The sequence below is a fragment of the Ambystoma mexicanum genome, chromosome 3p (genome assembly GCF_040938575.1).
Source record: "Ambystoma mexicanum isolate Mex_15411 chromosome 3p, UKY_AmexF1_1, whole genome shotgun sequence".
Taxonomy (NCBI): domain Eukaryota; kingdom Metazoa; phylum Chordata; class Amphibia; order Caudata; family Ambystomatidae; genus Ambystoma; species Ambystoma mexicanum.
The window spans coordinates 198,945,181-198,958,336 of NC_090925.1; the positions used below are offsets into that span (position 1 = coordinate 198,945,181).

The 13,156-nt window shown below is 45.0% G+C and overlaps 1 protein-coding gene across 2 annotated transcripts in view; it reads left to right on the plus strand.

Annotated features, from left to right (window-relative positions):
• The window catches only part of GPR162 (G protein-coupled receptor 162), a 210,998-nt gene extending 198,732 nt beyond the window's left edge, over positions 1-12,266 (plus strand). For both annotated transcript variants that reach the window (XM_069650629.1, XM_069650630.1), the window contains exon 5: positions 665-12,266. In XM_069650629.1, coding sequence (XP_069506730.1) covers positions 665-1,300 — 636 coding nt within the window. In that variant the 3' untranslated portion in view covers positions 1,301-12,266. The remainder of the gene's footprint in view (positions 1-664) is intronic.
• Positions 12,267-13,156: the final 890 nt, after the last annotated feature.

Here is a 13,156-nt window from a genome sequence, read left to right on the forward strand (position 1 = left end):
AGACGCTCACTGGATCCCAGTATAGGAAAGGATCAACTTCAAGATAGTCACCCTAATACACAAATGTATCAACCTCTCTGCCCCCTCCTACCTGTCAGAAACTATACTCAGGAACACCCCATCACGCTCCAAAAGAAGTCACCATGCCAACCTACTCCAAGTTCCATCTGTCAAAAGAGAAAATTCCGGTGGCACTGGCTTTCCATACATTGCATCCAAACTTTGGAATACCCTTCCCAATGTGCTCAGAGCTGAACCCTCCCTATCCATCTTTCGCAAATCACTTAAGACCACACTGGTTAACTAACCCTTAACTCCCATTAAGGCATCCTAATCTCCCTTACTTTCTGCTCTCCCTGCACCCTCCTACCAGTAATGTCTCCTAGGAAGATCATGTTGCCACCTTCCTATGTAAACATTACAGAGTAACTGGTCCTTGTAATGTAACTCCAAAGCTCTACTATGTATGCAAAAACAATGCCTGCATGTAACCGTAAGATTTTTTCCTATGTACCCAGCATGACTTACTGTAACAGCGCCACGATGCCTAAGGGCAGATGTGCGCTTTATAAATGTGAATAAATAAATAAATAAATAAATACCATGTAACGTGTCTTGTTTTATTGTTTTTAACTCTTTCTTTTCTGTCTTCCCCCTTTCTCAGGTGCCTCTCTCCCGCCGTATGTCCCATGACGAGACAGACATGTTTTCGAACCGCTCAATGCCATTCATCCAGAAATGGTCATCCTCAGATGACATACGGGCTGGTAGCCCCCGCCGAGGGCCCATTCACCCACCCCCTGACCTGCTGGAGTACCAGCGCCGGCGACAGAAGTCAGATGACGGCTTGACCAGCCTGCGTCAGTTCCTGGAGGCGGGCATGCGTGGCGGAAATGGCGCTGATGACGCATTCTTCTGCCGCGAGGAGATCACCACCTTCATCGACGAGACACCCATGCCCTCACCAGCGGGCAGCCCGTACCGCTCCCGTGCCCAGGCTGCCAGCCCCCGCCATGAACGGCGCATGTCACTGAGCACTCCTGAACCAGACGCAGCAAGGACCCGCCGCTGCTCGCTGACTGAAGCCGGCGTGGGACTCCAGCCATACAACTCCAGGAAGCCGCACATCTACAGGGACCCAGGACGCTCTCCAGACCGGGCCAGAGGGGACCGCCCCCTGCCCAGGGTGCAACCTTACAGGGGCCGAGCTGACCCCCGTGACCTGTCCCTCAAAAGGACTTGCCGGTCCACTGAGGCCCATTCCCCCTCCCTGAAAAACTTTCAAGAATTGAACTTATAACCTTCTGGGGATCAGATGCAGTCTTTATGCCTGTTTTTGACCTGAGGATAAAAACGGTATGGTGGTACAATCCCATGAGCGGTGCCAGGTGATGGCACCTCAACGGTGGAGCAGCGTGCCCACTCTAAGCCGAATAGGCCCACTGGCATTGCCAGGACACGGTGGGACTTTGCAGGTTATAGTTCTCAGGCAAGTTTTTTAGGGAGTCAATGGGTGTGGTGCAGGTCCTTCAAAGGGGACCCCTCCCCCATGAGCTTTACTTCTTTCTTATCAATGCCAAATCACCCGGCACAGACAAGCGCCATATTGAAAGAGAGCACTGGAGATTAATCAGTAATGAAATAAAATTGGAAGTTGGATCAGGCAACTCAGGGTCATTCCTGCCTTTTAAAAACAAAATAAAAGATGTGTTTTTGTGGGAGGAGCACAGCCACAGGGGCGGAGTTAATCGTCCATCTGCTGATGTAGTCTTTATCAGCCATGAGAGGAGGCTTCGCAACAATATGTGGATATGTATCACTTGTGCTTTATGGCAAGGTTAAGAGTAATTGCATACACAAACACGTTATGCCAAATATACAAGAAAGTAAACAAAGCTAAATACAGAACACATATCACATGTCATTTGAAAGGGGCAATCCAAGTCAGTCTGACTCACATTAGTGTTCAGCTTCTGTAAAGAGAAGTTGCAGCATACGTTTCCATAAAATCTTTATCTGTTCGCAAAACACTCATATATTTGGGATTTCTCTCTCCGATTGGTGGATTATTCCTTAGCTCTCAGATTGGTGGATTATTCCTTCTCTCTCCGATTGGTGGATTATTCCTGGCCACTTGAGCTAAAGGAATCACATTTTGTTTCAAAGATTTGTCCTTGGTCCCCATAGGTGAGGAAACAGTGTCCCTTACCCTTAGAGATAATTGGATATACATTTATAATGTGTGGATTATCCGAGGGCAGATCTGTAAATACCCATAGCATTGGCCACTCGAAGAGCGGCAGCTATAGTATACCCATAAGGAACCTGGAAGTGGGCTGTGTGTTATATGAGTCTACAGGCTGAGTCAAGACCAAAGCCCTTCCGAGTTCCCACCCTCGTAGGGACTTGGCTACAGGGATATGACGAATCGGGGCTCAAGGTTACCCTAATATATGGACAGACCACCCATGCACAACTCCAGAAAACTGAAATTTCATTAAAATGGTTGTGTTTTTCATGAACATTTGTCATAGAAAGTTCAATCAAGACTTTTTTCATAGTAGGAACATCATAATTATAAACTAAATCGTATATACATTCTGTGTATATGTTGAGTCTATGATACTACATAACAAAATTGATCGGAATGTATATACGATTTTTGTTTCAACATGATATTCCTACTATAAAAAATGTTTTGATTGAACTTTCAATGATAAATGTTCATAAAAAAACAATGATGGTCAATTTCAGTTTTTCGGGAGTTGAGCACGGTTGTCTATCCATATATTAGAATAGCCTTGAGTTCAAATTACGCTACACAAACATAACCAGGGTGTGTTCGCCTTTTTGCTCCTCAAAATATATTTTTAGTATTGGACCATTTGCATTAACTTTGGGGACCTATGTTTGGTTAAACAATTCTTTACAAAAGAAGTGCATCCCATCCAGTAGTACACAGGGATAGGGCTCTCCTGATTCCTCACCATGGCGAATCGGAGTGGTAGTCAAACACATGTGAAGAGCCAAAGGTTGGAAACCTTTGCTAACTGTTATCCGATGATAGGTCCATAAATAACCAAAGCAATCTCTGACCCGAGAGCTCTAAGTTTATATCCCTAAAATTCCTGGGGCAACAAGCGGCATACAATCTAAGAGTGGCAAAGCTACCCTGAAAAAGGCAGAGGCCACCCACCACAGAGCAAGTACATTCCACTGAGATGGCTCCATGAATTCTAGCACCCCCAGAACGGTAAAGAGCCCCAGCCAGATAGAGAAGACAATATGCTACTAGCTCCTACAGATCCTGCACTCTACTTTACTACTAAAGTCTCCTCATTTCGATAAGCTATTGCGTCTTCTCGTGCTCAGGACAATTCTACGTACTCTGTACCCTTTCTTGAATCTCCAAAGGCAACTTTCTCTGTCTTCACCTCTATCACTAATGAAGACACCCTTTGCCTTCTTGCTTGTGCTCCCCCTACTTCATCTCCTCTGGATCCTATACCATCTGTATTTATATCTAAAATCTATCCTTCACTTGTATCCTACCGTACAGTTTTATTTAGTTTTTGCCTTCTCTCTGTCACGGAGTTCCCCCCTTCTCGTGTTCTTGGAGACCGATCCTTGCTGGACTCCGTGGGCGGTGTCTTCTTGCGGACAGACCTGGGCTTGAATAAGGCTGAGCGAGTCTCTTCCGACTCCAGCGTGCGTTTAAGATTCCGGGATGCAGCAATCCGGGGATCTGGGAAACGAAGAAGACGTGCTGATGGCGCACGAGTCCAGGAAGCAAGAGGAAAAGGGAAAAGGGCAAGAATGGAAGTAGAAAAGCTAGGAACGAGGAAAGCAATACTGCGAACTACGGAGCACACGTCTGATCGCTACTTGGAAATACCATTGAGACGCACGGAGCCGCGGGAGTGCGGTCTATTAGTAGAATACGTTACATCCAACGTATAGACCGTGGAAGGCGTGTCACGCTAGACAGCCATGTTGGGAGTGTCAGGGAATGCAAGGCCCATTGCGATAAGGACCAGGAAGACCAAAAGGGACACGTCCTGTGGGTCATGACACTCTCATCTACTTTTCCCTTGTTAGTTAAGCATGCCACTATTATTCCTATTTTGAAAAATCTTGCGCTGATGTTTCTTCTGCTTCTAATTTCCGTCCTATCTCACTTCTCCCATATCTCTCTAAAATCCTTGAACGTGTAGTTTACACTCAACTCTCTACTTTTGTCTCTCAAAATTCTAGTCTTCCTTGTTTCCAATCTGGGTTTCACCCGGGTTATTCTACTGAGACTGCTCTCCTTTCTGTTCTTGACTCATTACGATCTGCATGTCATGCTAAACAGTCTTCTCTCCTTATACTTATTTGCCTTTCTGCCGCGTTTGATACTGTTGATCATACACTCTTGCTGTCTGCTCTTTCTTCTTTTGGTTTTTCTGGTTACAATCTATCTTGGTTCAAATCCTATCTTTCTCTTATAACTTTTTCAGTTTCCTAGGCTGGGGTCGCCTCTGAAACATTCTCACTCACTTGTGGTGTTCCTCAAGGCTCAGTCCTTGGTCCTTTATTTGTTCCCACTACCCTTCTTCACTAGCTGGGGTTATCTCTTCTTTTGGGTTCTTGCATCATTTCTACGCTGATGATACACAGCTCTTTCATTTCCACATTTCTCTTATCAGATCCATCACAAACTTAGCGCTTGCTTACTGGCTATTCAATCATGGATGTCCGATCACTTTCTTGTTCTTAGTGCTGCAAAAACTGAAGTCATTTTTTTTCCTTCTAACTCGACTTCTTTGGCTTCCTTACCTTCTGTTGTTTCATATCCGCCAGCTCAGCTATCTATCTCATCAGTAGTGCGCAATCTTGGTCTTTTTCTTGATTCAGATCTTTCTTTGACCCACCACATTTCACCTACTGCTCGTTCCTGTCGTTTTCATCTCTATAACATCCGGAAAGCCTGTTTGTTTATGACTTTTAAAGCAACACAGTTATTGGTGTCTGCTCTCTTGCTTGACTCCACTTAAATCTGTATTTCATGCTTCTATTCGTGTTCTTGGTCAATTGGCTCCTCTTGACTCTATCTCTTCCTCTCTGGCTCAACTTGGATGGCTTTCTTTTCATAAAAGTCTAAAGTTTAATTTCTTATGTTTGGTGTTTAAAGCACTTTACGGTCTTGCCATTCCATATCTTTCTTTGCTTGTCTCTTTTTATCTTCCTTTGCGTCCTCTTCGGTCTTCCTCCCATTTCTGCCTTGTAGTCCCCTCACTTCCTCGTGCCCAATCTCGTTTCCAATCTTTCTCTCTCCTTGCACCTTTAAATTGGAATACTCTCCCTCTCTCTCTCCAATCTATCACTGTTTACTCCTCCTTTCAGGCTTCTCTACACTCTCATTTACTTTCATCTGGTTAGCAAGGTCTTATGGCAATTTTGAAATACTTTGTGTTTTAAATATTGATCCCACTGTTTGTACTGTTTTTGATGCTATGTACAGCGCTTTGGCGTAAGGCGCTATATAAAATAAAATACAAATACAAAATACAATTCTCTTGGAAGGGTGCCCTGTATCCTTGTGCCCTCAGGGAGAACAGATGCCCCTCCTCCAAAGACAGAGAGCAATATGGAGCACTCCTGAAAGGGCTCATTGGATTCTGGTACCCACATGAGAGTGGGGATCCCCTCTCAAGGTGGGAGTATTCCCCTATAGGCGGTTCCAAGACTTTTAAACACCGCCAGGGATGGGAATAAAGATGTAATTAGCAAGTGTAAAAAAGCAGCTCTTGGGTACCGGTCATCATCCAGTAAGCAGAAGCTGCCTCTGGGGAAGAAGGAGCTGGTACATAGCAGGCCTCAAATCTAAATTCCAAATAAGATGCACACTATAACCTTGTGTCTGTTTGTGTATTACCTATTGTGCTTCTGGTTATATCCTAATGCTTCCCAAGCACACATAGTCAATGTCATATTGGAACCTTTTTATGATACCGGTTGGCCTAGCAGTCAAAAGTAGCTGTTGGTATCAAGCTAACCTGGCTCTTCTAGGCTGCAGGCAGGAGCTACGCACCCTAGCAACATCGACCACTTCACCACTGCAAGCTGCTCTGGGGCAGTCATGCTGCATTACCTTTCTGTAATGCACATTTTCCTGCACATACAGTTTACTGTGAAGTGTAAACAGTGGGCGTTTCAGCCTTTTGTGGGCACCTTCTGTCTATATGTATATGATTCTACTTAACCATCTATTCACAGGCAGCACATGTTCCACTCATCATCCACTCAGCAGTAGCTCAAAGAAGGATGGTGGCTCCTGAAGGTGGTTTGCAGGGGTACAGAGAATTAGAGGACCCCAACCAAACGACCCACGAAAGGGATGATGGTTCAAGAAGATGCCCTCTTGGTTTCATGTGAATCCCTGCAAAGACTTTGGGACATCTTTGGCAACAGATTGATTTATTTAAAGCAAATGTATTCTTTTTCTTTATTGATTTAGCGGAATTAGATCAATTTTACAATATAAAAACAAATAAATGTAACAACATTTACATAATCAGTGGACTTGCATAACTAAGGTGAAAAAATACACAACAAAGAATTACATCTCTAAAAGATAAAGAGAAGAACAACTCTTCATCACACACTTAATAAAATTCTCTTACTCTAAAACAAAAGTACATACTCATGCTCAACTTAAACCACGAACAAAAGTAGGGTACTTTCATGCCCACATATAAAATCTTCATATAGTTGAGATAAATGAATGTTGTGTATTTAGGACTCTTTAAGTTTCAATTCATGCAAAAAAGCAATAACTTTTATTCTCACAGGTATAGAAAAACCAGAATGAATCATCACCACAAAATGTCTAGTGCTATCTCCCCATATCCAGCTGTTGCATGCCTCAAATGTCTAGACCTTTCATCTACCAGGGCAACACACTCAACCATCAGATGTCGCAAATTCTCTTTCTGTGCAACCTGCTAACAAAATCGACACACATTCTCAGTGTATTCTCTTTGGAGTTAACACTAATTGGGGCTCAAGGTTATTCTTTGTATTGTAGTGGCTGTTTTTTAGCAACCATTCCCAGGTAAATACCAGTGGAATCTGGCTGGTGGATTTGGGGGAGTTTATAATATTAATGTTAGGGTTTGATATAGTTCCTCATCCCAGATGCCTCACACTTCTAAGAGCTGTAACAATTGTTATCCAATATAATGAAACTCAATTTATCAACCTCAGAAAGTAAGGACTTAGTCATTCCTGCCAGGATCTGAACTTGTGACTCCAGTTCGCACACATATACGAGGCAAGCACTTACATATACACAGGGCAAGCCCTTAACTGTCTAAATTCTCTTAACTGGGATGCATTATCTTCTGGTTTGGGAGACAAAGAAAATGTCTCAAGGTGAAAAATGTGCAGGGACGCTTCCCCACCTTGTCTAGTGAGTCTAATGTCATTGTAACCAGCTGAACTGAATTGATGCTCAGCTAGAATGTTCTGGCTAAGCCATTGCAGAACATTAATGTCCGCTCTCAATGTTTTCATCTTACCCATTGAAGAACAGCAATGTCCCCTCTCAATATCTTCATGTGAGCCATTGCAGAACAGTAATGTCCCCTTTCAATGTCTCTATCTTAGCCATTGCAGAATAGTAATGTCACCTATCAATGTCTTCATTTTAGCCATTGCAGAATAGTATTGTCTCATCTCAATGCCATCATTTTAGCCATTGCAAATTAGAAATGTCCTCCCTCTGTCAATGTCTTCATCTTGGCCACTGCAGAACAGCAATACCCCCTCTCAATGTCTTCATTTTAGCCATTGCCAGATATAGGAGATATGTTTGGGGCAATAATTAATGCAGGGTGTGGAAGTGGGAGGCAGGCCAAAAGGGGGGAGACCGTGTGGGAAACCCCAGGCTAGGCCACAGTTTTGAACCAGGGAGTCAACAGACCAGGTGAGGGTGTGTTGTGTACGCAGATGGACTAGCCCCCGTACCCCCCTCTGGCAATAACAGGCAGTCTACACTGGGAAGTGGGAACACAATGAAGGGACCAAACCCTTTGTAGAAATCAGGAACATTTATTACTTGCAAAGAAGTAGACTCATTGCCAGCCGAGTAGATTAGACACACTGGACACAGGTGATTGTCTGCACTGGGCCGCAGGCATGGGGCATTGGTGGCAGGCATAGTAGCTAGGCACACCCACTGGCATGGAACCCAGGGGCTTAGGCAGTACCCTTGGATGCAGGAGGAATGGTTGGAGAGTGATGGGGTGAAGGGGGCTGGTAGAGATGGTGAGGGTGGAGAGAGTGGGGGAAAGAAAGGGAGAGGGAAAGGGGGAGAGAGTGAGGCAGGCACCCAGTGAGAGAGGTGCCCAGTGAGAGAGGCACCCAGTGAGAGGCAAGTGACACAGTGAGATAGGCAAGAGGGAGTAGGCACAGAGCAAGAGAGAGATGCAGGGGAGCAGACACAGAGAGAGATGGGGAGCAGGCACAGAGCAAGAGAGAGATAGGCGGGGAAGCAGGCACAGAGACAGAGGGAGAGAGAGACAGGGGGAAGCAGACAGAGAGGCAAGGGGGAGCAGGGCAGAGAGACCCAGAGAGGTAGCAGGTACAAGAGAGAGAGGGAGACAGAGACCAGGGGAAGCAGGGCAGAGATGAGCCCTAGATCAGTTTGGGGAAGAGGGAGACATTGAAGAGTAGAATGGGAACACGGGTGCCTCCTATAAGGGGGCTCTCTTTCCTCAACCTCCACAGTCAGCACACAACGCCACCACCAACCAAAAAGAAGAGCCCAGTCCTCTCTACACAGGCTTATAGGCTGTCGCTCCCACCCACTCCAGGGCCTTGCCCTGGAAACCACACAAAAATGTGTCCCTGGCAACAGCCAAACAAACCATTGGCATATGTTTTTTTTCAACATATGCCTCTGGTTTGTTTGACTCTTGCCAGGAACACATTTTTGTGTGGTTTCCAGGGGAGGGGAGATGGGATGCAGGGCTGGGCACACATTTTCAGGTAATTACATGGTGAAGGGCAAGTGTACTTCTTGAGCCCACCCCCAACCATTCCCACAATAGGGGAAACTAGATTTGGTGTGATTCCCAGTTCAGGGGAGATGAACATTATAGAGTACAGGGCATCTGGGACCCAAGGGGAGATTGAATTCAGGACTGGGGAATGGAGGAGGTTCCCATAAAGGATGCAAGAGGTCAAGGGCTCTCTTGGTGAGTTGGCAGAGGGCAGGATAATTACGTGGTGTGGGACAAGTGGCTATCCAGAGCCCACCCTCCACCTATGATGCATACAGCAAGTGGCATTTTGCAGGCCTCAGCAAGGACAGGACAAATTGTGGATGGATACTAAGGGTAGGACACGTGGCTAAAAAGGTCATGCCAGATTGTTAGCTCTGAAATTCTGATAGCTGGGCTGGGAACAGGTTTAGAGACAGGGGCAACTGGTTTTTAAGTCTTTTCCCACAGATGGAGGAATTCCACAAACCCCCACGCATACCACAGGTGCAGGGGACAGAGTGGACTAAACCCAATGGCCGGAACCCAACATAGTTCCACATAGCAAGGCATGGTGTCACACACACACACACACGCACGCACGCACGCACGCACGCACGCACGCACGCACGCACGCACGCGCGCGCGCACGCGCACGCGCACGCGCACACACACACACACACACGCGCACACACACACACACGCACACACACACACGCGCACACACACACACACGCGCACACACTAAAGGCACAAAGTCAATGATGGACAATGTCCAGTGTGCTGAAAACAAGCAACTATAGGGATTATACGTAAAAGTACAAAACGCACCAGGAAATGTTGGAATCAAGTACAGTGAAGCATTAAATGCAATAGTTAAATACAGAACGAAATATACTCACACAGGGGAACACGCAAGTACTTGGCAGAAATGTACTACAAGAATAAAGAGTGCAGAAACTGAAGTCAGCGAATATACAGTGCAAGATGGAAAACACATTTGGGAAAAATGAAAGTCATGCACAGCCATTTCCACAGCTCCCCTCTGGTCCTGAAAGAGACTACATCAACTGGATTGGGGACCAGCATTGCGCCTCAATCAGGTCCAGTCTGTAAAGTTACTGGTTTACGGAGTCCGTATTCCAGGATGTGAGGGGAATATGAGCTAATGTTCAAGTAGGGTCCAGGGGTCTGGCAACACTCTTATATGAGGCACCAGAGTAGTTTGCAGATGGCAATTAGTGCAAGTAACCCTCTTACAGCATACAGGACAAATGAAAGCTGAACCAGTCTTTTATTCTATCCACAAAGTCCTGGGATGTATCTTAGCGGGCTGTTCCAAGGGAGCTGATGTGAGCAGCATGGTGAATGATTTCATCAGAGGAGTCTTTGACACATACACACTGCTCTAATCCGATAAGTGCATCAGCTCCGCCATAGGAAGCCAATATCATGTTGTGTTTTTGAGAGCCAGTTTTATCGTTATATGCAGTGCAAGATGGAACATACATTGAGGAAAAATGAAAGACACGGACAGCCATCTCCACAAGGGATTTCGTCCCCCACCCCGCAATCAAAAGTACCACACCAATATCTAAATATTTGTGGTATCTTCACTAACACTGTCTTTAACACGTATAACACCATTATTATCCCTCATCCCTTTTCCAATAGGCAAACCAAGAATCAGGCCGGTGTGCAGAAAGAATATGTATTTATTATTTAGTAGACAAAATTCGTATCACACAATAAGTATCAAAATGCACACCATCTTACAACATTTCCTTCAATACAAATAAATAGGACACAATTCACTTTTGGGAGTAATATTCACAGAACAACTACAACATGACAACAAGTGCATTTTTTATCTTTACTTTCTATTCCCCATGAGAAATAGAAACTGTAAGGCAAGACATACTGACAACCAGACAATAAAAAGACTCCTCTAAGGAAAAAGGTTTGGTGCACTGCTTTGCTAGGAAAACAAAATTTATTTTGTATACAAAAAGGAAAAAGGTATCAGAAGTTCCATAGAACCAAACTGACACAGAGCTCTCTGTTAGTTCAATGCACGTACAAGGTTTTTAAGTAAGGAAACCGTCACTCATGATGTAAACGATATACAGTGTTATTCCCCCACCACATACTAATCTACCCCTACCCTCTAATACGTGGTTCCCCTATTCCGTCACCCTTTGAGATAATAGTGCACTTCTCTTTATACCATACATGCAGGCACCCCAGCTATGTCTCCCCAGCTCTGGACTAGAATTGTTGGCATCACCTCTTGCTCTGTGAATGACAAATCACAGGATGTTCTGTTCCTCGCTCCCACCGTTCAGTTGCCCACCCGCGGTACACTTCCTTGCTCACTCGAGGACCACATTAATTGGCCCAATTCTGATGGATTTATGTACTCTGCTTTCCAGCCACCTGGCAGGTCAAATAGGACGGCCATTGTCCTGCGGGTGCTAGTGGCCTAAATCTAAACCTAGCATGTTGGCAGCTGTAGACCTCTAACCTGGCTCCCATGGATTTGTCCTTTGGGAAGGGTGAGCCCTATCCTCACTCTGCCATTCACATTCCACTCATGTTCCCCAGGCATACAACTTGATACAATTAAACCATTATCTGTTCGGTCTCGATGCCGCTATTCTCAGCTTCGCTCCTTGGTGCTTGGCAATGGGAAAATGATTCAAACTCTTCATTATGCCACGCTGCTACACCTCCAACAAGGAATACAAAATGCTCAGCCTCACTTCCAATATGGCGATATTTCAGTTCTTCCCACATCCCAGCGCTGTGTCTGCATCATCATCGTTTCACATTATATTTCACTACCGCTACACAATATAAACTGTGCCCTATACCTCGACCTACCTAAGCCTCTATAACTACTTTAGGAATGGTTTTAATGCTCCCAACTGCGCTCCCCACCTCTCTGTATGAGCGCACCTTCTTTTTCTTGTGTGCTAACAGATTTTTCTTAGCCTGAATCGTTTGGCTTTCTATGGGAGCTGTACGTGCATCCCAACAAAACACAGGTCTATAGAACAGTTCATATACTTCACTACACTCACACAAAATACTCTTAATATCAAGTTAATTTAGGCAGCTCCTGAGAACATGAAATGACAGTATTGCTTTACCATAGGGATTGTAAATGGTCTGACTTTAAATAAAATGTCATGTTTTTCTATTTGGCAGCAGAATATACATGTGCAGCGTGCTTTATTTCAGCCCCACCCCCCACCCGCACATTTTTCAGTTCTAGCAAGATTCTGGCATAGCAACATTAATCTTCAAACTCTTTTCTCAATGTATAATTAACCTTTTTCCTTTACCCCGAGACATTGAACAATCTCTCATTGAATTTGTATTCTCTCTCTCTCACTCTCATTAGAGACTGTGCTTTTAAGTCAATTGTTTCACTTTGTTTAACCTAGAAAACACTTTCCTGAACAGCACATACTCAGATATTCAATTGGCATTTGACACTCTGGGCCTCATTACACAGATGGCGGTAGACCAAGGTGATATTAGCACCTTGGTCCATGCCGGTAAAATACTGGCACCGCCTTGGTGGAAAGGGGAATTACCACCCTATTCCAAGGTTGGTGGGGCGGTAATTCCCCCTTCCCCCATTGCCCTTCATTCCCATTTTTGCCCCAAAGGGCTCTATGGGAATGGGGAAGGCGCTAATTACGGTGCCGCAAATTGCGGTACCGTAATTAGCTCCCTGGTCCCTTTGCGGGTTGGTTTTTAACGCCTGCAAAAAGCAGGCGTTAAATTCCCCAACCCGCAAAGGGACCTCGTAGTAAGGCGGTAAGGATTTACCGGTACCGGTAAAATACTGGTACCGGTAAACCCTTACCGCCTACCGTGTAATGAGGCCATCTGTCTGCTTTAATGCTAGGCACAGCAAGTGTTCAACAGTTAGAAGTTTCATTTTGCTTCCTTTAAGGGAAGTTATGAGGTTTGCAGAAGGGATATAGGTGGTCAAACGTTTCTTTATAGGCCTATACTGTTATTCACGCTAGGAGAGAAGTTGGAGATTTCAAACTTCTCCAAGATCACCCTGCGTCATTTGGCTACGTGGGAATGAATTACATTATTAATAAATCACA